General features: G+C 44.9%; 1 protein-coding gene across 4 annotated transcripts in view; it reads right to left on the reverse strand.

The window, feature by feature from the left end:
• The window catches only part of ROR2 (receptor tyrosine kinase like orphan receptor 2), a 172523-nt gene that overhangs the window by 48467 nt on the left and 98977 nt on the right, over window positions 1-25079 (reverse strand). For all 4 annotated transcript variants that reach the window (XR_014013100.1, XR_014013101.1, XR_014013102.1 and 1 more), the window contains exons 2-3: window positions 5646-5723; window positions 801-1088 (exon numbers count right to left, since the gene is read on the reverse strand). Coding sequence is in view for 1 of the 4 variants with exons in the window: in XM_081213610.1 (XP_081069736.1) it covers window positions 801-1088; window positions 5646-5723 (366 nt within the window). In the remaining 3 variants the exon portion in view is untranslated. The remainder of the gene's footprint in view (window positions 1-800; window positions 1089-5645; window positions 5724-25079) is intronic.

Genomic DNA, 25079 nt, shown 5'->3' on the forward strand with positions numbered 1-25079 from the left:
TGTACCAGATAGGGTCTGGGTGGTGGCAGCGAGAAATAAAGTGGTGGCACAGGGATCAATAGACAGTGAAACATCCGGGGACACTGTGTGATCGCCACAGCGGTATATAAATTTAATTTATTACTATTACTTAAGTAACCTGTGGCAATTATTATAACAAATATGCATAGAGGATACAACATCCTTCATAGTTAGTGTAGTTAGTGCCATTGCAACAAAGACTTCAAACTGGTCAGTACCCCAGTACAAAACCCGGTGTGCAACTTATCACTTCAGTCAATACAGTTTTGGGGATATCCTTCGTACAGTAAAAGACACGTGTTGATTTTTTAGCAAACAGTCAGCTGCTTGCTGCCACAGGCATCATGTGCAAAGATTGGGGCCAAAGCTATGAATACCAGATGGGGAACAGCTACTTAATTCTTCTGGCCAGTGAGAACAGAATGAGTTCAAGCAGTACTGTGAAATGTGAAGTAATGGAAGTTTGCCTCCCTGTGCCTTAGACTAAACCTTAATTCACATTTGTGCTGTTCTCTGAACTTCATATTTACAGACCATTCCATCTGTATCTACTTTCTTTTATTACTAGTAAATGGTATCAGGTTCAACCCAGACGTTCTGGGCTGAGGAGGACGCCTCGGGCAAGGACTTTATTGATTTTCTTTCATGTTGCAATTTATTTTCTAAAAGGGGGGGGGCAGTGAATTAATTTCTCATTTTGTGATTGTGAAAACTAGGAGCTAGTCTATAAAGCAATAAACCTAGCTATAAAAGCCACAGTTTAAAACAAAGTGACTCACCCAGCCTTACAAACAGAACTCCTGTTGCAGTGATCGTCTTCATCCCATTTGTGGCCACGCATTGATAATACCCCGTGTCGGTGGTGTCAAGATCTTGGATTCTCAGTCGTGAGCCATAGTCTGTTTTCCTTATGGTGATCCTTCTTGGTTCTTGAACCACTGGCGCATCGTTTTTTAACCATCTGACATTTGGCGATGGATTTCCTGCAACTTTGCAATGGAGAATGGCCGTCTGGCCCTGGACTATGGTGATATTGTTTACTGGTTCCAAAAAGGTCAAGAAGTAGCCTGAAAAGGGGAGAGGTCAAAAAGAGATCAAAGCTGAGCTGGGATAAGCAACTGCCTGGGGGCACTTATTTATGAACAGTTTTAGAAAATCATTCCAGGTCTGTGGTTTCTAATATTAAGCATTATCTGTGCAGATAAGAGACATGATGATCTGAGACCTGGACTGACAGTTCTTTGCTTCTGTAGAAAAAAAGTTCAACCCAAAAGTTTTCTCAATATGTACTCTGATTTGATTTGTCACTTGATCAGAAATCCTCATGCCTCACTTCAACGATTCATGACAGCGTTGGAATAATTAGGAGGCTGGTTGTTTCAGCTTAGAATTAGTATGCTCAAAACATGCTCTTCAACAAAAAAATGGTTACAATATTCTGTTACTTCCTATTAACAAACACAAAATTAAGCAGTAAAATGAAATAACAAACCTAAAGCAGACATATAGTTCAAATAATTTCTAGTAAAAAAAAGTTTCCGTTTCAAATTATTGTTTTAACATTTTTATTCAGCTTTGTGAATGAATTTGCTCACAACACATAACACCCTGCCTTTTATAATTTTTTGAGGCAGTACAGTAAGTTCTTCCCACTCACAGAGAACTATTACACCTGCCTTTGAAAAGGTGCAACAATCACTAACAGTTCTCAATATTTTTTGCAGCAGTTTGAGATATCATGGCAAGGCTAGAGCCTGCAATGGATGTAATTTAACTACGACTTATTTGGCTTTCTTTTGCCTATTGTTATCTGCTCCTTTTCTAGTAAAAAATGTGCCCCCTCCATTTTCTTTATGCATCATTTACACACCTGCTGAGTTGTTGGGCTATTTCCTAGTAATGCATGAACAAGCTCTGCACTAGCAGGTCCTATGCTAAATTCATACCACAATTATCTTTAAAATCCAAATCGGGGGAAATAGGCACTCATGATTCATATATAAAAACAACTGGAAACTATATAAAAAGAATACCCAATATCATCAGTTGGACATCGCAATAAAAAATAGAGGCCCCTATCTCTTACACACCCTCATTAAAATCAGCCTTTAAAAAGTTATTACAGCCCACCTAATTGATAAAAAGGAGGGGGATCAGCATATAAAAAAAGGTAAAGGAACCCTGGACAGTTAAGTCCAGTCAAAGGAGACTATGGGGTTGCGGCACTCATTGTGCTTTTCAGGCCGAGGAAGCCGGCGTTTGTCCGCAGACCACTTTCCGGGTCATGTGGCCAGCAGGACTCAACCGCTTCCGGTGCAACAGAACACCATGACGGAAACCAGAGCACACGGAAATGCCGTTTACCTTCCTGCCACAGCAGTACCTATTTATCTACTTGCACTGGCGTGCTTTCAAACTGGTAGGTTGGCAAGAGCTGGGACAGAGCAAAGGGAGCTCACCGCTTCGCGGGAATTTGAACCACTAACCTTCCGATCGGCAAGCCCAAGAGGCTCGGTGGTTTAGACCACGGCACCACCCATGTCCCAAATAAACAAGCACACGATCACTGATAGGTGCACCTGCCATTGTGAGGCTCAAAGCAATGAAGTTGATGCCTTCCCAGCTTTTGGCATTGGCTGTGGGTTTCTTGTGATGTCACAAAAGCACTTGGCAGGTGAGTGGATATACAGGCAGGCCAAGGGGGAAACCCTATTTTATTTCCAGCAGGACACACCTGGCAATGGATGTGACATTCAGCACTGCCCAGGCTTCTTCCACTGGGAGGAGGCAAACTGGTGAATGAAAGGAGGCAATCCTCTGGCAGTGGGATGCTAGAGAGCGATAATAAGGCAAGTTTGCTTTCATTGTGATGGCCGGTGATGAACCAGGCCAGGGTGGCAGTGGTGAATAAGGAATTGGCCTGCCAGCTGAATCCAGTTCCCCATGCCTGGATTATTACCAAGGCACAATTTTTGTTGATTTATTGGAAGTTTTAAAGCAGAGGTTGGATGGTTGGCTATCACAGATGCTTTAGTTGAGATTCCTGCATTGCCAGCAGTTGGATTAGATCAGTGGTTCCCAACGTTTTTTTGGCCATGCCCCACCTAAGCATTCAAAAATCCTGATTGCCCCCATGACATATAATTCTCATTATTCAAAAAGTGAACTCCTATTCACAGTGAGGAAGCCTAAAAGGCTCTTCACTGTTAATAACTCATTCTCGAATTGCCCCCTTAAAAATCCATTGCCTGCTGTGGGGTGTGTGCCCCATGTTGGGAACCATGGGATTAGACGGTCCTTGAGGTCCCTCCCAGCTGTATAATTCTAGGATGGTCTTAAACTGTTGGGCAGGCAGACTGCATTTAGTTTGGTGGTCCTTCCATTCTTCAGAGACATTTCCGAAGTCTCACAGTTCATGATGATACTTGCATGCTCCCCCATTGTACTGAACAATTCTCTGAAGAACTTATTTCCACAGTCAGATGCGTTTGGCTTTGCTTTGCTTTTCTGCTGCTGTTATAAAAAACTTGACAAACTACTGTTTGCATTTACAGGCTGTTTACATATTTAATAGCTGCTTCCACAAAAGCAAGATTCAAAATCCATCAAGTAGCGTAAACCACAGCAGGTGCCCAAATGTGTATCTAATGTAGCTGTTTCAAATACAACACATGGATTTGCACTTTATAACACAGCTATCCAGAGGAAGCAAACCAATTTGCCCCCCCCCCCCACAAAAAACCCAACAACAACAACAACAGAGCAGCTTGCAAAATAAGGAGAAACAGGACTGGAATTAAACACATCCATGTTTGGCTAAAATGAAGACAGCCTTAAAATGAATGCACCGTATTTTAGTTCCACTGCGCATCAGATGCTCAGCAGGTTGATTCAAACAGGATAGGTGTGTGTTACGCAGCCAGAAAGCATGCAGTCTGGCAGAGAGCCAAGCGCAATTATTAGAATGTTCCACAGTATAACATTCCAAATTGCAATTCGTGCTATGAAAAAGCTTGTAAAGGAAAAGGCCTGCGGTAATCAAAAAGTTGTTTTTAAAAGGGTGTTCTGTTCTGAGATGCTGGAGCGACGCAGAGTGCATGTCAGCGGTAGCATTAGGAACATAAGGTTCACTTATTCAACTCTCAGATGTTTAAAGATAAGTAAGCATACGCTAGAGTATCTGAAGTTCTAGTAAATTAAACTCAAATCATGGCAGAGTAAATTTTAGAGAAGGCTTTCTTGTTGGAAACATTTCCTAACAGATCACTTCATTCCTTCATGCCCAACGCTACTTGGGATATTTAGGTATAATTCACTTTGCCCCACTCCCTCAAAAAAAGAAAAGAAATAGCAGCCAGAGATTTGGGTGGTGGTTGAGCTGTGCAAAGAATGTCTATACAAAAATATCTTTCAATTTTCCCCAGGCTCATTTCTTGATCAGTGGCACTGAGTGGGTACGAGGCACAAGGCAGAAGACAAGGTAAGTGATTTAGGTGGATTGGCTGAAGAAGGGATAGCATACGAGACAACTGCTGGAGGCAAAAGCGCTGATGAAAATGCTGGACAATTTTGCACACACAACAGGAAATTCAGCAATCGCAGCAAACCTTGAGGAATTTTGGCAAGGGAACTTGCTGGCTCCAGGGATACATTTGGCCCATTATTTTAAAGCAAACCAGCCTGATTCACACTTCCAGGATTATAGTCAAATCAGAATGCAGTTGTCCTTCAGTTCTGGCACTTCTCCAAATTCTGCACTGCAGATCGTTGCTCAAAAAGGCACAAAACTTTGAAGTCGAATGTTTTGGTTCCCGAACGCCGCAAACCTGGAAGTGAGCATTCCAGTTTGTGAACATTCTTTGGAACCGGAACATCTGACACGGCTTCTGATTGGCTGCAGGAGCTTCCTGATTCTTTAGCCACTTGTAGCATCCACCAACATCTGCCAGCTTCCAACCACGGATACCAGCAGCCCTCAAGCAAGCAAACTTGCCTTATTATCACCCCCTAGCATCCCACTGCCAGAGGATTGCCTCCTTCCATTCACCAGTTTGCCTCCTCCAAGTGGAAGAAACCTGGACAGTGCTGAATGTCACATCCATTGCCAGGTGTGTCCTGCTGGAAATAGAAAAGGGCTTTCCCCTTGGCCTGCCTGTATATCCACTCAGTTGCCAAGTGCTTTTGTGACATCACAAGAAACCCACAGCCAATGGCAACAGCTGGGGAGGCATCATCTTCATTGCTTTGAGCCTCACAAAGGCAGGTGGACCTATCAGTGATTGTGTGCTTGTTTATTCAGGAAGCTGGTAGCGCTGTGGTCTAAACCACCAAGCCTCTTGCCTTAGCTAAAAACCTTGCAGTTTTTGCTGTCACCTGATCATCTTGATCTGCTACAAGGAAGGACACAGCAGCAATGGTTCAGCGACCCAACATGGACAATAGTAGAGGGGTAATAACCTCACTCCTCAAATCTTTATAAAGAGTGCAAATGAACCACTGACTCAATACTGCCATCTCCACAGGGGCATAACCGTTTTTCCAGTGGGGGGAAAACGTAGATCATAAAACAAATCCTTTGGCTGTCAGATTTTGATAAGGCTAGTATTTGAATAAACTATGATTACCTTTGTGTGTTGGAACTGGTCTGTCATGTCCATCCATTTGGCTTAAAGGATCGTCAGAATCCGGTATTTCCATTTCGCCTGAATAAATAAACAAAAATACAAAGCACTTAACACAAAATCTAGTTCAGATTCTCAGCTTATCTTTTTCCTCTCTCACTAGGATGTTATTTTGACTTGCAAATTTGGTAAACTACAAAAATGCATATCCAAATTTATATCCATCATCTTCCCGGGAGATCAGATCTTAGCTTTTATTGATGACAGTCACCTCATTTCACGCCGGAGCGTTAAGATTTATTTCCAAGAACAGGTAAATAGAACAGAAATGCTATTACCAGTATGTGTCTGGTAAAATGCCCCTGCTATTCCAATATATGTGAGGTTTCCTTCCTTCTCACTTCCAAAGGAAAGGGGAACTATATGTTCCTAGAGTCAGAAAAAAAGGACACAGTATTTGATTGTGCTTTCGATTTCTTCTAGAAAGGGGCCTTGGAGTGACCAGTATTTTTGAACTACCCAAAACATGTTTGCAGAAATTGTTTGATGCCCATACAGGTCTTTACTTGAAGAGACTGTGGTAGTTCCTTATGCCTTTCCCCCCTAATCTTCCATAAGTCTTGCACCAAGTTCAAGGGCAAAGAACAAAATACAAAACAGAGAACTTTTGTAACTCTCTGCTTCTGTAATCCTCGTATAATCTAACTGTGGATTGTTGTCTACCTGCCTGTGTCGTCATCAATACCGCAAGACATTCTTTGGAAATAATACACTAGGAACTGTACAGACAACAGCTAAGCTCCGAGAAACAGTTATGTCATGGGACTGCAATCTGGATATGGAAAGAATGCTTCTTTAATTAGTTTTAGAGCCTTCTTATTTAAGTCCTATCTATAAAGGGGGAATGAAGAAAAGGAACACTGGTGCGGGAGATCTCAGTGTTATTTCTATCCACTATCTGAGCGGAACATGCAACAAAATTGACGGGTTGCTCTTGAAACACGCTCGCCAATGGTTCCTTCATTTGTACAGAATTTACTGTCTACAGAAAAGCGACATTTAGAAAATTACAGTGGTACCTCAGGTTAAGTACTTAATTCGTTCCGGAGGTCTGTTCTTAACCTGAAACTGTTCTTAACCTGAAGCACGACTTTAGCTAATGTGGCCTCCTGCTGCCGCCAGAGCACGATTTCTGTTCTCATCCTGAAGCAAAATTCTTAACCTGAAGCACTATTTCTGGGTTAGCGGAGTCTGTAACCTGAAACGTATGTAACCTGAAGCGTGTGTAACCCGAGGTACCACTGTATCAGGAATTGACAGTGTCTACACACCCAAACTATAATTTCTAAATATAATCCTCAATTTGTTCATATAAACACACACACACACACACAATGAAAAACAGATATATTTTTTGCTTAGAGAAAATTCAAATTCCTTCCCCCTTTTCCCCCAATTCTTTAGCTATTTAGAGGAATCCTGGAGACAGGGAAACAGGAGGAGTAAATTGATGACCAGACACAGGGAGGCTATCTCATTTCCCAGCCCCCACCCGCCTGCATTCCTTCCTGATTTCTCAATCCCTCAAATCAAGATGGAAAGAGACAAAAGCATTTGCTCATTATTATTATTTTTAAAAGAGAAACTTTAATAATAGCTTTGTGATATTCCTTCTTCAGCTCAGTGTGTTTATTTCTGGCAAAAACATCTACCCCCATATGTGCCTTATCAGTGGATAATTACAAGCCACAGAAAGTTTTTAAAAACCAACAAAAATCTGCATAATGAATAAGCTGCATTAAATTTATAAGATCCTCTTTACATTATGTAAATAGCACATCACAGGCAGACATGTCATTACAAACCTTTCCCTTTAAAATTTACTTTTAGGGAAAAAAGACGCTGACCTAGAAAAGTCACCTTCAAAAAAATCTATCCTCTTTTAAATTTTAGTCCAGATGTTTTCAAATTGGAAGTCAATGCAATGCCAGACTTTGGACTGTGTGTCATAAAGAGCATGAGACTTTGCCTGTACATTTTTGTAAAAAAACGCCAATGAACCATCTGGCCCAACAGATACTCCTTTCCTTTCATAGCAGCGGTGTAACATTTAAAGTATTTGTCGATGTTTCAATAACTACCTGCGAATCCATTCCTTTCTACTGTTACCAGTACTCCTCTCATAGGTTTTTATTTTCCTTTCCAATTCCCGCATCTTAATCTGTGATCCTCTTTTAGCAGATGAAAGTAACACTGGCACATCCCTGGCACATCCTATCTCTTCAACAAAGATGGGAAACCTCAGATACAGGGGCCGAATGTGCCTTCCACACCCCTCGATGCGGCCCTTGGAATGTCCCCCATGCCACACACCTCATTGACCAAGCTTCACATTCTGAGTGTTTTTTCCTGACTGGAATGGGTCCTTGAATGATGCCTCTTGCTTGTCTGGAAGGAGGACGGAGCAAGGTGCATGAGTGCAAAGAAACTAGCCTACTCTACAAAGGTCAAGGTTGCTCAAGTTTATCCCCACACTTTTGCTTTTGAACCCACAAACAAAATACACTTCCTCATTTGAGCCTGGTTAAAAAGTTTCATATACCCAGAGTCCAGTCAACAACTCAGAAATAGCCATGAAGGAATTAATACAGTCCAAATCCTTACCAAGATCTGACTCAACTCCCATGCCAGAAAAAGTCATTGCTTATCCCACAATGCAGTCATGAACTTTTCTAATTTGGCAGGTAAAAGCTAAAGGTAGAGGAACCCAGGATGGTTAAGTCCAGTCAAAATCAGCTATGGGGTGCAGCACTCATCTCGCTTTCAGGCTGAGGGAGCCAGCATTTGTCCACAGACAGCTTTCCGGGTCATGGGGCCAGCATGACTTAACCGCTTCTGGCACAAAAGAACACCATAATGGAAACCAGAGTACATGGAAACACCGTTTACCTTCCAGTCGCAGGGGTGCCTATTTATCTACTTGAACTTTTGGGTGTGCTTTTGAACTGCTAGGTTGGCAGGAGCTGGAACAGAGCAACGGGAGCTCACCCCGTTGCAGGGATTCGAACCGCCAACCTTCTGGTCAGCAAGCCCCAGAACCTCAGTGGTTTAGACCACAGCGCCACATGTGTATACAGGCAATGTCAGAAGCCTATTGGTCAAACGTTATTTGGCCATGAAATCATATACTTGTGTTGTGGAAGAAAAACAGCAACAGAATAATTTAATATTGGTCCATATCACGGAAAAGAGCATTAGTCTATGGGAAGGGGGGGGGAGAGTAATACAATTAGCAAAGGTAATCAGATCCAGATTCTTGGCTTCAGTTCAGATCAAACCTTTTGCCCCTGCATTCACCCTTTATCTTACCCCTTTGTGATGCACAGCAATTAACCCTGAAGTCTCCAATTAACCATAGTTGCCTGTTACCAGTAAGCTATGTTTACCAGGTTCAGAACAAATCAGGATCTTAAACCAGTTCATTTAGTATCCTGGCTTGTTCTGAACATGCTAACCATGGTTTACTGGTCTGAATAAAACAGGAAACTATGGTCCATAAAGGAATGAGAAGTGGGGTGAGTGTGGGCAAGAGATTCCTGCATATCTCAGGTTCTAATGTCAATATATGACCATGTGCTCATGTCTCTTAAAGACGAACTTCCAAACTGAGGCTCATATACAAATAGAATGGAAAGAACTGCAATGTCCTGAAAAATCTAATAAAGTATAGGAAGTGGTATTATTAGCAGAGCATTTTGATCCCAGTTTCTCCTTGCTGAAGTCATTCCCATAGTGTAACCAAATAGAAACACAACTGCTACCACCAGTTCATTCTCATAGGCATATATCCAATTCAAATAGATTCATTCTTCCCAACATGCTTCGTTATTTCCTTCTTAAGTTTTTCAGCATGGAAGCTATTCAAAGCCCCTTTTACTGATATCGGAAGCTTAGCCATGATATTCCATCACCAAATGATTACAAATCAATCTGTGTGCCACCACACGTAGTGTTCAGCAGCACAAATGACCAGAGCTACTGTGGAACTTGGTAACCAGGATGTCAATAACCTTCTTCGAAAATCTGGCACAAGAAAGGATCCTTCAGAGCTAAACAATCGATGCAATAAACCCACAAAGGACCCCAAACGCAACTTGCTGATAATTTCTTTTTCAGACTTTTATCTGCAAGATAGTATTGTGGGATATCATCGCTCTCCTTCATTGGTTGATTTATACGCCGGTCGTAAAAATCCACACATAGACAGGTATGTGAAATGAACTGCTGACCTTTGGGGAAGGGTGCTAGGCAGTTAAAGTGAGCTGATGGCCAAATTTGACACGGCAGCTCCATTTCATTACCCAGGTTGAGTTAGGCGAAACAAAGGGACGATAGTTGCCACGTTATGTGGATGAAAAACTTCAATGGATCCTGCAGCAGGCACTGGGGAGCAGGGCAGGGGCACAGCAGTCTTAATACCATTCTAATACTGAACTCCTAGATGTATATGGTTGGAGTCAAAGCAATGACCGAAATCCAAATACATCCATGGCTGATCTATCCCACTCAAAAAAATCCTTGTGTCACATCCTCTCTTTCTTTCCCTCTCCCTATTTCTATTTATTTTGTCCACTTGTGTCCTACTTTTCCAAAGAAAGCTTGGGGCGACTTAAAATACCATATTTTTCGCCCTATAAGACGCACTTTTCCCCCTCCAAAAATGAAGGGGAAATGTGGGTGCGTCTTATGGGGCGAATGCAGGCTTTCGCTGAAGCCTGGAGAGCGAGAGCGGTAGGTGCGCACCGACCCCTCTCGCTCTCCAGACTTCGCGGACCTCTCCCCAAGCAGCGGGAACGCTCCCGCTGCTTGGGGAGAGTTGCCGGCATCCCGAAGCCTGCGCGTGCTGGTCCCAGCGCCTGCAGGCTTCGCGGATCTCTCCGCAAGCAGCGGGAACGTTCCCGCTGCTTGGGGAGAGTTGCCGGCATCCCGAAGCCTGCGCGCGCTGATCCCAGCGCCTGCAGGCTTCGCGGATCTCTCTGCAAGCAGCGGGAACGTTCCCGCTGCTTGGGGAGAGTTGCAGGCATCCCGAAGCCTGCCCGCGCTGATCCCAGCGCCTGCAGGCTTCGCGGATCTCTCCGCAAGCTGCGGGAACGTTCCCGCTGCTTGGGGAGAGTTGCAGGCATCCCGAAGCCTGCCCGCGCTGATCCCAGCGCCTGCAGGCTTCGCGGATCTCTCCGCAAGCAGCGGGAACGTTCCCGCTGCTTGGGGAGAGTTGCAGGCATCCCGAAGCCTGCCCGCGCTGATCCCAGCGCCTGCAGGCTTCGCGGATCTCTCCGCAAGCAGCGGGAACGTTCCCGCTGCTTGGGGAGAGTTGCAGGCATCCCGAAGCCTGCCCGCGCTGATCCCAGCGCCGGCAGGCTTCGCGGATCTCTCCGCAAGCAGCGGGAACGTTCCCGCTGCTTGGGGAGAGTTGCAGGCATCCCGAAGCCTGCCCGCGCTGATCCCAGCGCCTGCAGGCTTCGCGGATCTCTCCGCAAGCAGCGGGAACGTTCCCGCTGCTTGGGGAGAGTTGCAGGCATCCCGAAGCCTGCCCGCGCTGATCCCAGCGCCTGCAGGCTTCGCGGATCTCTCCGCAAGCAGCGGGAACGTTCCCGCTGCTTGGGGAGAGTTGCAGGCATCCCGAAGCCTGCCCGCGCTGATCCCAGCGCCTGCAGGCTTCGCGGATCTCTCCGCAAGCAGCGGGAACGTTCCCGCTGCTTGGGGAGAGTTGCAGGCATCCCGAAGCCTGCCCGCGCTGATCCCAGCGCCGGCAGGCTTCGCGGATCTCTCCGCAAGCAGCGGGAACGTTCCCGCTGCTTGGGGAGAGTTGCAGGCATCCCGAAGCCTGCCCGCGCTGATCCCAGCGCCTGCAGGCTTCGCGGATCTCTCCGCAAGCAGCGGGAACGTTCCCGCTGCTTGGGGAGAGTTGCAGGCATCCCGAAGCCTGCCCGCGCTGATCCCAGCGCCTGCAGGCTTCGCGGATCTCTCCGCAAGCAGCGGGAACGTTCCCGCTGCTTGGGGAGAGTTGCAGGCATCCCGAAGCCTGCCCGCGCTGATCCCAGAGCCTGCAGGCTTCGCGGATCTCTCCGCAAGCAGCGGGAACGTTCCCGCTGCTTGGGGAGAGTTGCAGGCATCCCGAAGCCTGCCCGCGCTGATCCCAGCGCCTGCAGGCTTCGCGGATCTCTCCGCAAGCAGCGGGAACGTTCCCGCTGCTTGGGGAGAGTTGCAGGCATCCCGAAGCCTGCCCGCGCTGATCCCAGCGCCTGCAGGCTTCGCGGATCTCTCCGCAAGCAGCGGGAACGTTCCCGCTGCTTGGGGAGAGTTGCAGGCATCCCGAAGCCTGCCCGCGCTGATCCCAGCGCCTGCAGGCTTCGCGGATCTCTCCGCAAGCAGCGGGAACATTCCCGCTGCTTGGGGAGAGTTGCAGGCATCCCGAAGCCTGCCCGCGCTGATCCCAGCGCCTGCAGGCTTCGCGGATCTCTCCGCAAGCAGCGGGAACATTCCCGCTGCTTGGGGAGAGTTGCAGGCATCCCGAAGCCTGCCCGCGCTGATCCCAGCACCTGCAGGCTTCGCGGATCTCTCCGCAAGCAGCGGGAACCACCGCTGGGCTCCCACGGCTTGCAGAGAGCTGCCTGTTTGCGGGCTGGGGTCGGGGGAAGCTCGGGCTGCCCCAGCCCCGCGCCTGGGGGGGAAATAATTTTTTCCCTTTATTTCCCCCCAAAAAAACTAGGTGCGTCTTATGGGCCGGAGCGTCTTATGGGGCGCAAAATACGGTAATTAAAGCCATTTTTTAAAAAGAAAAGCCAATAGTATATTCTACAAACAAGAAACAAGCATGAGAAACAAATCCAGCAGCATAGTATTCATTTAAATAATTGAAAAAGCAACTTCCAGAAAAGGGTGAGTTTTACAATCTCTTTGTAAAGGTCAAGACAAGAGGAGGATTGCTGAACCTTCAAAGGGAACTCAGGTCAGAGTCTCAGGAACACAGCTGTAAAGGCCATGCTGGTTCAAATCATCTTGGCCACTGATTTGGAAAGGTGAGTGGACTCATTAAGGGTAGAAATGCTCTCCAAGATATGCCCTGAGCTTCTAAGGACTTTTAAGGTCACATACAATCACTTTGGGCAATGATGCCAACTGGTAACAGTAGCTCTTACCAGCTAGGGATCCGATGATGATGGTGGTGGTGATTTATTTATAGCCTGCCCATCTGGCTGGGTTTCCCCAGCCACTTTGGGCAGCTCCCAACAGAATATTAAAAACACGATAAAACATCAAACATTAAAAACTTCCCTAAACAGGGCTGCCTTCAGATGTCTTCTAAAAGTCAGGTATTTGTTTATTTCTTTGACATTTGATGGGAGGGTTTCCACAGGGTGGGTGCCACTACCGAGAAGGCCCTCTGCCTAGTTCCCTGTAACCTCACTTCTCACAGGGAGGGAACTGCCAGAAGGCCCTCAGCGGTGGACCTCAGTGTCTGGGCTGAACAATGGGGGTGGAGACACTGCTTCAGGTATACTGGACCATAGCCCTTTAAAGCTTTAAAGGTCAGCACAAAAAAATTGAATTGTGCTCAGAAACGTACTTGAAGCCAATGTAGGTCTTTCACGACTGGTGTTATATGGTCTCAGTGGCCACTCCCAGACACCAGTCTATCTGCCACATTCTGGATTAGTTGTAGTTCCCGGGTCACCTTCAAAGGTAGCCCCATGTAGATCACTACTAATTTTTTTGTCTGCAAGCTGAGTAAGAATAGTGAGAGTAGTGTAGTTTGGGACCATTTACATAAACTGACGCAAAACAGGGAAGTAAGGTGGATGGCAGTAGGGCAGCTTGGTGATGTGACAGTGGTGAGAATTGCAACTGGAAGGAGAAAGCTGTAGTCCTGCTTTCCCCATCCTGATACCTCCCAGAAATTGTGGGTCTCCAACTTCCTTCAGCCCCAGTCAGCATGGCAAATGGTCAGGGATTTCTAGTTAACAAAAAATTATATAGTGTTTTGATTGTGAGAAAAACTCTGAACAATGATGGCACTTGTAGCCCAACAACTTCTGAATCACTCCAGGTCTTGACTATTCTAGACTTCCCCACCTATGTTTTTGCTGCTGTTTTATTGCGTGCTGCATCAATTGTGCTCCAAACCATCTTCATGCTCAGCATGTCTACTTGTGGACGAATCTGGTAGTAGTAGGTAAAGGTAAAGGAGCCCTAGACAGTTAAGTAAAGTCAAAGGCGACTATGGGGTGTGGCGCTCGTCTCGCTTTTGAGGGTGAGAGAGCTGGCGTTTGTCTGCAGACAGCTTTCCAGGTCATGTGGCCAGCATGACTAAACCACTTCTGGGACAACAGAACACTGTGATGGAAACCAGAGTAGAACTGCTAGGTTGGCAGAAGCTAAGAGAGAGCAACGGGAGCTCACCCCATTGCACGGATTCGAACCACCAACCTTCTGTTTGGCAACCCCAAGAGGCTCAGTGGTTTAGACCACACCTCCACCCACGTTCTACTAATCTGGTAGTATTGTTTTTGGTCAGCTGAAGGGCAGATCGCCAAACACCTGAAAACTGGAGCAATTGTGAAATAACACAAGCCCCACATAAACACAGTTACAAAACTTCACAAACCATGTCCCTCATCTTTGCTCACCACTATGAGAGTTCAGCTGCTCTCTGCCAAGCCAAATGAGCCACAATCTTCTCCCAACCTGCAGCTGCAGGGTGGGGCAGTCATAGCAATCCCTGCGATTTTGTGGCAATCTTCACCCACTTCCCATCTTAAAGGCTGGGAAGAAGACAGTGGTGGTGGTTTATTTAATGCATTGTCACTGCTTGTGCAGCATCCCATCAGCACATGGCCAAACCGAGAAGGATCTGGAAAGGGCGGCAGGGGCAAAGAAACTGCTTATATACATTTCTGACGGCCTGGACCACTCCCACTCCCAACGTGATTGGCTGTCCAAACTTCCCAGCTGCGAATCATGACTCAGAGTTTAAGGGCCAATGGCAGAGGCCGAAATCCTGAAGTGTTCTGTGATTTGATATCATGTATCGAATCAGAACACAGGAGCTCAGAATCCTTAGTCCAGACTCAAGTTCAGGCAAACACAGACCACTGAATACATAACAAAGGCTATAGAAAAATTGTGGACCCCCCGTCTGGCAGAGGATCCATCTCTGACGTGTAATTGTATAATTGCCAACACAACATAATCTCACGAGATTTACAAAGCAAAAATATTTGATTATATTAATCTGAAGGATGACGGAAGGTTGGTTTAGGAGGTATCATAGACGTAGGGTATTAACATATTATTGTAGGAAATTATATGTGCAGGATAATTGAAACAGAGATGAAAATAAATCCCACTTGAGTTTAAATAAGCAAAGATGTGGGTGCAGATGAGAGGTGGGTACATGCAGTGATAATCCTCAAATCTACTGGTCATGTGGACAAATGGAAGAGGTACTGCGTCCGCTTGTTGCTTGTAGTCACAGATCTATGAAACAATTTTCTGGAGGGGCCACATGTGTAGGTGAACAACGCATGACAATAAATGAAAGTATCTTTCAAATTAATATCGTCAAGCTCTCTATTATTTCCTTGGCTGCACTCTTGTTGGCCCACCGTCAGTTATCAACGTCTCTAACTCCTCAGACAAAGGAGCCACTGTAGGTTTTTAATTCAGCTGCCAATCTAATTACTTTGGCTGCGAAAAGCAAGCTGCTTTGGGTTGCTGAATCATACCCTTTCATGGGAATTTATCCCCCAACATCTGCAGCTCCTGGCAACAGATATTTTAAAAAATGGCAAAGGGTGTTGAAATGTCTACAAAGAGGCAGTTACTGCTACAGTCTGCGCATCCCTTTCACGGTGATGCAAGGATAGGACCTGCACTGTCTCCACAACTTACAGTTCCTGCCTGAAATGAAAACAAGAGGGACAAATGGGCAAGCCGGAAGACTTCCTGTTTAAACTACATGATAAACACACACATGTAGAGGCATTTTACTTCCTTAAACAAGTAAAACTAATGATTTCAGTGTCAAATTATTTTCGTCTCATGCTGAATTCAGAGTAACGGCAATCTTGCCACATGGAAGACTGAAGCCAAATGACGTCACCTGGACCCAGCTGGCAATGTGATCTAACGAAGGGATTTTGAACCTAAAAAGGACGACAACTTCTCTAGCAATTCGGTCTTCTACAAAGTGTCAGGCGACACGCACACACTGACAAAAGGCCATTGTATCACAGTGCAATCCTACAGATTCAGAACATAGGAGCCAACTCCTAGGGGGTGAGGTCCCTTTGCCCCCCCTAAAATATTTGATGGACGTCCCCAAGTTGATTGACATTTTCAGTCAAATAATGTGTGCGCGCTGCATCATGCGATCAATTATGCTAGGTCAGGGCTAACTCCCCCCCACCCCAATATTTTATTGAAGTTGGCACCCCTGATTCAGAAGTACTACTCCCAGGTGTGTAGGTCCAGTGCTGCAGCCACAACACAAATTTACTATTAAAGCATTGTATAACTTCATTCTTCATAAGCAGCCCTTAAAAACAGAATGTAAGGAAAGTCATTACCAAATGCCATGTTCGTTGAGATTAAAACCAATACAAAGGCATGTGCATAATATCAATAAAAGTAATTTCATATTAAAAAATAACACATTGGGCAATAAAATTCTGATTAGCTTTGGGACAGGGGAGTACATATTGTTTCTGCAGAAGGCAGAATTTTGCTTTCTTTCTTTTTTAAAAAAAAATCTTACCTCTGGAATGCTACACTTTATCAGTGCAGTTCCTTTTGGCAAAGAAACTCTAAATGAGAGAGCAAAGGCTCTTGGGGAGTTGATCTGAGGCTCAAGGCAATGGCTACGCCTGCTGCTGTTGAGACTTGGCTGACATTCAACAAGGAAAATTTGAACAGCCTTCCTAGACCAATAAAGCAAGAGTGTGTTGAGACATAAGAAAATGGCTCAAGGAGACTAGGGCATCCAATGCTCCCTTGTTCTCTCGTACCACTAAATTCTGGTCCTAGTTTTCAGGAAACCATGGTTTGCCATTTTGTCTGAACAGGGAAACTATGGTTTGATCCTGGTTTGCAGGCAAGCGCAAATCACAGATGGTTTGGATGAAAGAACAAACAATGACTTTATGTAAACAGGCTTTAAAAGATATTAAACTCATCATGAAAGTCAAACAGAATGAAAGTGAAACTAGTCTAGTAGGAACACTACATCCCATAAGACTCAGCTCATCCCATAAGACTCAGACATAAAAGCAAACTGTGGTTTAGAACTACAAGAAAATGGTTTGTGCTTGAGCACTCCCCATTCAAAGAGGATTCAAAGGGAGTCGCTTCTCTTTAGCAAAAACCATTATTTGCAGGTACAGTTGTACCTCAGAAGTTGAACAAAATCCATTTTGGAAGTCCGTTCAACTTCTGAAAACATTCAACTTCCAAAGCATGGCTTCTGATTGGCTGTGGGAAGCTCTTGCAGCCAACTGGAAGCCACGGAAGCCCTGCCGGATGTTCGGCTTCTGAAAGAACATTTGAAAACCGGAACACTCACTTCCGGGTTTCAATCGTTTGAGAGCAGAAACGTTCAACTCCCAAGGTATTCGGGAGCCGAGGTATGACTGTATATCCAAACCAACAAACCATGGATTGCTACCCAAGCCAGGATTGTAAGTCATGGCTGACTTTGGAAGGTAAGAGCAAGCCATAGTTTGCCAGTATGCTTTGTACTAAAAAGGAAGTAGCAATCTTGGAGTGCACGAGGGCAGGAAACGACATGCTCACACATAAATATAACTTGTTATATTTAGAATATAAATAAAACATAACTTGTTTCTTCCTCCCTTAATTCAGACCGACACTTTGCTCCATTTATTAACTTCACAGCATAGCTGGTGCCTGAAAACTAAATTGTGTGGGTGCTCAGCTGTGCTGGTTTATTTGCATGAAGGTGTGCTACATAGCTTGAGATAGCCATAACCACAGTAGCAACATCCAATGCCATACACAGGTTTGGTAGCACACTGTAACATGCCTTGTTCTCTGGACTAGGTTTGTGAGTTCCCCGTGCAGTTCCACAGGAGAAAAGATACACACATGCATTTGTTTCTGCCCTGTTGATTCCCGAGTAGGCCCCAATTCAGAGGAACACAAGTCCCATTCAGAACAGAGGAGGAGATGTAGGCAAATTGTGTCCTTCCTAAAAGAGGGCACGTGTTGCGGTGAGACCTGGAGACTGACCTCCTGGTTGTGGGTGGGTATATTGGAAAGCCACAACACCCTATTGGTAGGTCCCTCATTGCTGGGTTTAATCTGGCCAATGGGGTGCAGATCAAGGGACCTATATATGCCTATGCACATGACCCAGAGCTTCCTCTTTCGGCTCGTGCATCGGAACACCCGCCCACCTCTCCCTACTTATAGGGCTTGTTGCGCTTGACCTTGCTATGCTGTCGTGTGTCGTCTGTCGTTGGGACAGGAGCACGGCAGGAACTTTCCCCACTTGGCTGATTGGCTGTTGCCATTTGGGTTTTGCCTGCTGCGTAGCAAATCTTAACAACTTGTAAGGTTGCGGATAGGCACTGGTTCAGGTGATAGGGATGGGAGAACACTCTCACCATCCCTATGTGAAGGGTATTCCATCAAAGGAATCCAGGGATTCAACTTGGTTTGGTCAACCCCCAAAAGGGGGGTGTGCCCATTCCTGTGTCCAGGGGAGCATCTGGGGTGTGGAGAGAGTCTGCTCCTGGGCTTTTCACCTACCTCAGATGTTCACCCTTGGCTGACCTATGATAGAGCTCTGGGTCAGCGCTACCTGCAAGGGTGCAGGGAGCTAGTCGAACCACAGCCTATGTAACCACTCACTTTTCTGTAATCAATAAAGTTGTGGCCTAAATTCTGCCGAAACCAAAACTAAAATTTGAGTCACATGTGTTTTTAGTTAGGGGGGAGGTCTCTGGGTCTGAACACGCAAATCTTAAATAACACCTGATCACAAAATCCTTGGGAAATATGGAAGCTGACATGAACGCATATGGACACATAGCTAGTTTCTGGACTGGTGGACAATGCCCGCATGTTACTCTCATGTTACTCTTAGTTGTAGGGTGAGGCGAAAGGGGGTCCAGAATGTCATTTTAGCCATCCAGCTGCTCTAACTAGGATGTCTCGTTTAGAAGGGAAAATATACAATTTCTTACAGAATCTCAGTAATTTTAAGGGAGTTGATTAAGGGAAGTTGATTGCAGGGGATATCAATCTGCTCCAAGCCCTTATTTACTTTTGAAGTATTAAATATACCGTCTAGATAACCATTACAGACATCTACTTGTAGAAACCACATCTGTTGCTGATCTTTAGCTTAGAAATAACATAGTTAAAATATGAAGCTAATGAATGAAGATCAGCATTAAACTGCACAATGAAATGAATATTTGCCTTCACAACAGATGGTAAATGTTGGTTAAGTATTATACCAAATAAAAAACCTTCCTGAAAATGAGGAAACATTCCAAAAACATTTCATTGCCTAGGTTGTAAATAAAGTGGCTTAAATGCACCAAATAGTACGGCTGAACACACCTGCAAGCTCAAAGCACACCAAGAAACATGATAATTATCCATGACATTATTGCATGATTTATTACTTTACTGCTTCTGGCTGTGAGAACAACGCAGCAAAAAACAAAAAACCCAGTCTCTCCAAAAGGCTGAAAATAATCATAGTTTATTGGCTAACACTCCATAAATCTGGCGAACAAATGATTTTTCAAGATTCCCTTTTGTGTGAAAAAGAGCAAGTATAAATATAATGTATAAGTAGTATTTGCTGTCTCATAGTGAAGCCTTTAAGGATAAGGTATAATGAGATTATTTATTTATTTTATTTCATCTGTTAAAAAGAACCCTACTGTTCCATAAAAACCATTAAGCAGTGCTTTGCTTTGGGAAAAAAACTTAATCTGAAAACATTTTTTATTTTAAGAATGCAGTGACATGTACAAAAAGAAATAATAGCATCCAACTTTTAAAACATTCCACACACACACCCTTATATAATCCCCTGATATTTACAACTAAGGATGGGGAGGTTTCACTGCAGCCTCCTATTTTATTTCAGGATTCCTTCTTCTTCTTCTTCTTCTTCTTCTTCTTATTATTATTATTATTATTATTATTATTTTCAATAGGTAACCCAAAAAATTGATAGAGATAAAAATGTATAGAAGTTTTCAATCCACAACTTTGCATGGGGCAGACCAGTATGCTTTTGTTTGTTTGTTTATTAGCTTTCTTATCCTTCACCATAAAGTCCCACAGCAGGTTATAAGACAAGTAAAACACGTACGCCTGTTCCTAATCGAACACAACATCATACAGCAAGAGAAGTGTATCCCTCGGAACAAAATACATTTCCTCTCAAAGACCATGGTAAAGGACCATGCCTTCAGCATGGCAAAAGCTAAAACAAAGTTGATAGACTCACATCTGCAGGGAAGAGTTCCAAAATCTAGGGACTGCCACAAAGTCACTGTATTTTGAAATAGCTGAAGTTTATGGGGGTGGGCAGATGTGGAGGATTCCCTGGTCCTGAAGGGGGTGACTGTGCCCCTGAAGGACCAGGTGTGCAGCCTGGGAGTCATTTAGGACTCACAGCTGTCCATGGAGGCACAGGTCAATTCTGTGTCCAGGGCAGCTGTCCATCAGCTCATTCTGGTATGCAAGCTGAGACCCTGCCTGCCCACAGACTGTCTCTCCAGAGTGGTGCATGCTCTAGTTATCTCCTGCTTGGACTACTGCAATGCGCTCTGTGTGGGGCTACTTTTGAAGGTGACCTGGAAACTACAACTAATTCAGAATGCGGCAGCTAGACTGGTGACTGGGAGTGGCCGCCGAGACCATATAACACCGGTCCTGAAAGAGCTACATTGGCTCCCAGTGTGTTCCCGAGCACAATTCAAAGTGTTGATGATGACCTTTAAAGCCCTAAATGGCCTCGGTCCTGTATATCTGAAGGAGCGTCTCCACCCCGATCGTTCAGCTCGGACACTGAGGTCTAGCTCTGAGGGCCTTCTGGCGGTTCCCTCACTGCAAGAAGTGAGGTTACGGGGACCAGGCAGAGGGCCTTCTTGGTAGTGGAACCCATCCTGCAGAACGCCCTCCCATCAGATGTCAAGGAAATAAACAACTACCTGACTTCTAGAAGACATCTGAAGGCAGCCCTGTTGAGGGAAGTTTGATGTTTTATTGTGTTGTTAATATTCTGTTGGAAGCCACCCAGAGTGGCTAGGGAAAGCCAGTCAGATGAGCAGGGTATAAATAATTTATTATTTTTATTATTAATCAACTTCCAAAGGCAGCCCCCGACACAGAACACATTGCAATAGTCCAACCTGGAGTTTCTAGACGCAGTGATGCCCAACCCCCCCCAAAAAAAAGCTCAACAACTTTGGCTTCCCCCCAACCAGTAGCATAGGTAAATCACTGACCCCTTTTTTTAGCCCGGGAGTAGATCGCTGACTCTTGGTACTTTGACGTTCCTGGCCTATATAGAAAGATCAAAGCTAATGTCCAAGCTTCTCTACCCGCTTGTTGTTGTTTAGTCGTGTCCGCCTCTTCGTGACCCCCTGGACCAGAGCACGCCAGGCACTCCTGTTTTGCACTGCCTCCCTCAGTTTGGTCAAACTCATGCTGGTAGCTTCGAGAACACTGTCCAACCATCTCGTCCTCTGTCGTCCCCTTCTCCTTGTGCCCTCAAACTTTCCCAACATCAGGGTCTTTTCCAGGGAGTCTTCTCTTCTCATGAGGTGGCCAAAGTATTGGAGCCTCAGCTTCAGGATCTGTCCTTCCAGTGAGCACTCAGGGCTGATTTCCTTCAGAAGGGAGAGGTTTGATCTTCTTGCAGTCCATGGGACTCTCAAGAGTCTCCTCCAGCACCAGAATTCAAAAGCATCAATTCTTCCGTGATCAGCCTTCTTTATGGTCCAGCTCTCACTTCCATACATCACTACTGGGAAAACCATAGATTTAACTATATGGACCTTTGTTGGCAAGGTGATGTCTCTGCTTTTTAAGATGATGACTAGGTTTGTCATTGCTTTTCTCCCACTACCTGCTATCAAAGTGTCACATTCTATGGATAGTGACATAGGATGCAGATGGAGATCTCCAAGTCTGAGATCTACTCCTGGTCTCAGTGAATAAACCATACATAAGGAACCTTCTTCATATGAACGGACACTGGTACACAGGAACTGCTCTCTCTGTGTGCCACCAAATCCTCTCCCTCCCTCTCTGTTCTCTCTCCTGTCTGAAATCCCAGGAGGCCACTTCCAGTCAGCATAAGCAAGACTGTGCATGACAGAACAATGTTCTGTCTCACTATAAGGCAGCTTTCTATATCCCCATTTCTTGTTTGGTCACCAACCTCACAAAATTTGGTATCTCCCTTTTGAAAAGAAACCCATGTGTAAAATACAAGGTGCAACAATTGATGCATGCTGCGCTTCCCTTTATTTACTGGTATTTTGAAAACCCAAAGCCTTCCAGCTCACCGGGGTTACTCCCACCACCAAATTTTCTACTAAGTCCTTAAAATTTCCTAAGTACTAACTCAGAGACATCAAAGAAAGTGTTTTGTTTGAAAGCCTGCTACACACACACACTTAGATAAGACGAGGGCAAAGGATTATGTAGCCACTGACGAACTTGGTATGGTATCTTTCCAAGAGCTGCTCCACAAATATTTGGAACTTGTTGCTCTTCTCCCCCCCCCTCCCCGAAACTCAAAGACTTTTCCTCTCTGCTACCTCTGAGTTTCTTTTCAGGGCAACTCTCTGGCACTGTCACCTGACTTATTTGATATACAGTGGTACCTCAGGTTAAGTACTTAATTCGTTCCGGAGGTCCGTACTTCACCTGAAATTGTTCTTAACCTGAAGCACCACTTTAGCTAATGGGGCCTCCCGCTGCTGCTGCGCCGCCAGAGCACGATATCTGTTCTCATCCTGAAGCAAAGTTCTTAACCTGAAGCACTATTTCTGGCTTAGCGGAGTCTGTAACCGGAAGCGTATGTAACCTGAAGTGTATGTAACCTGAGGTACCACTGTAGTAAACACTACAACTGAGATCCAAATAGCTGCTTGGGGTCATGAAAGGAGTCTGATATCCCAGTAGACTTGGTTTTTTCTTCTGATTGGAACAAAACCCAATTCGCATTGCAAAACCCAAACAAAATTCGATGAAATGCAGCCCAAATGTAATTCTTTGATTCTATGAAATGCAGCCCAGTGAGGACCAAGCCGATTCAGTAGCTTTGGCATGTAGAGCAGCGGTTCCCAATTAGCTAATTATGGTGCTATGGACTCCCTGGGTGGGTGATGCGGATCCCAGGGGTCCATGGACCACCAATTGGAGAAGGAGCATCTCCACCCCCATTGTTCTACCTGAACATTGAGGTTCAGCTCTGAGGGCCTTCTGGCAGTTCCCTCACTGTGAGAAGTGAAGTTACAGGGATCCAGGCAGAGGGCCTTCTTGGTGGTGGCACCAGTACTGTGGAACACCCTCCCATCAGATGACAAGGACATAAACAACTATCAGACTTTTAGAAGACATCTGAAGGCAGCCCTGTTTAGGGAAGTTTTTAATGTTTGATGTTTGATTGTCTTTTTAATATTCTGTTGGAAGCCGCCCAGAGTGGCTGGGGAGGCCCGGCCAGATGGGCAGGGTATAAGTAATAAATTATTATTATTATTATTATTATTATTATTATTATTATTATTATTATTAACTACTGATGTAGAGTGTTTGAAAGAATAACTGAAGCAGGAAAGGGTGGATTGCCCTGCTGTGAAGCAATGGCTAGCTGGAACTCTGACCAGCCAGCAACATCCATTTTAGGAGAGAGAACCTTGTCGGCGTTGAAGTAAAGTTCAACCGCCACTCTGGCTGATTTCTGTATCCATACTGGAGAAATGCCATCTCTCTTCACCAGAAGTAGCAATATGTCTGGTACTCAAATCTCACATTTACCCATAATACAGTGGTACCTTGGGTTAAGAACTTAATTCGTTCTGGAGGTCCGTTCTTAACCTGAAACTGTTCTTAACCTGAGGTACCATTTTAGCTAATGGGGCCTCCCGCTGCCGCCGGAGCACGATTTCTGTTCTCATCCTGAAGCAAAGTTCTTAACCCGAGGTACTATTTCTGGGTTAGCAGAGTCTGTAACCTGAAGCATCTCTAACCTGAGGTACCACTGTATCCAGATTTGGGAGAGGCGACATTCAAAAAAAATCACACTCTTCACACTTGCCATAGCAAGAGTAATGAGCAAGATAAAAAGTATTTCTGTGGAATGGAAGCTGAAGATATGTTGGGAGATCATCTTGGCACCATCTATAATGGGTCCTGCCCCCTCTGCCAGCTCCAAGATTGGGGAGGGAAAATTAAGAAATTTAAGCAGGTTTCCTTCCCATCTCTCTTTCCAGCAAGAGTTAAAGGCTGGGAAGATTGCTGTAGCTGCAGCTCTGAGATGAACTATAAAATTGCAGTAGCTGTCAAACTTTAAGTGTGTGTCCTCTTTTTTTAAATAGTAAAGAATTTTGACTGACTCTTGACTTTTATGTTCTCATTACATTCATTGGAACAACTTTGATGAATAATCAAATTCAGCCAGCATGTTAAAAGCTGCTGCTGTACTCTTCTAAATCAATTCAGTCCAATATTTTATTTTGCAACTGTAGCATCCTGAACATTTTGTATTCTTTCTAAATTGAGACCAGTTTAAAAAGCACTCTTTAAATACAGTGGTGCCTCGCAAGACAAAAAGAATCCGTTCTGTGATTCTCTTCGTCTAGCGGTTTTTTCGTCTTGCGAAGCAAGCCCATTGACGGATTAGCGGATTAGCGCTATTAGCGGCTTTTAGCGGCTTATCAGAGCAGCTGATAAGCGGCTTAGCAGCTTAGAAAAAGGGGTGGAGGAAACACACACCCCCCCGCAGGAACTCGCAAGACATTCTCGTCTTGCGAAGCAAGCCCATAGGAGATTCGTTTTGCAAAGCACCTCGAAAATGGAAAACTCTTTCGTCTAGAGAGTTTTCCGTCTTGCGAGGCATTCGTCTTGCGGGGCACCACTGTAATATGTCACTCCACAAATGTATTCAAGCAGCAAATAATGACTGAAGGGAGCTGTGTGTTTACTGAAAATGACAACAGTGTTCTAGAAGAAACTAAAATCTCTTGCAAAGGCTTGTCCACAGAACATTTTAAGTTTTCAAGTTGCAGCCAAAAATTCTGAAAGTTCATGGAGTGTGTTCTCAAGTCTGGAATTTTTCTTATTAAGTTCTGGAAAAGTGCCCAGCTGGCCAGAGTTAAG

The sequence above is a fragment of the Podarcis bocagei genome (genome assembly GCF_964188305.1).
Source record: "Podarcis bocagei genome assembly, chromosome: 11".
NCBI classification, from domain to species: Eukaryota; Metazoa; Chordata; class Lepidosauria; order Squamata; family Lacertidae; genus Podarcis; species Podarcis bocagei.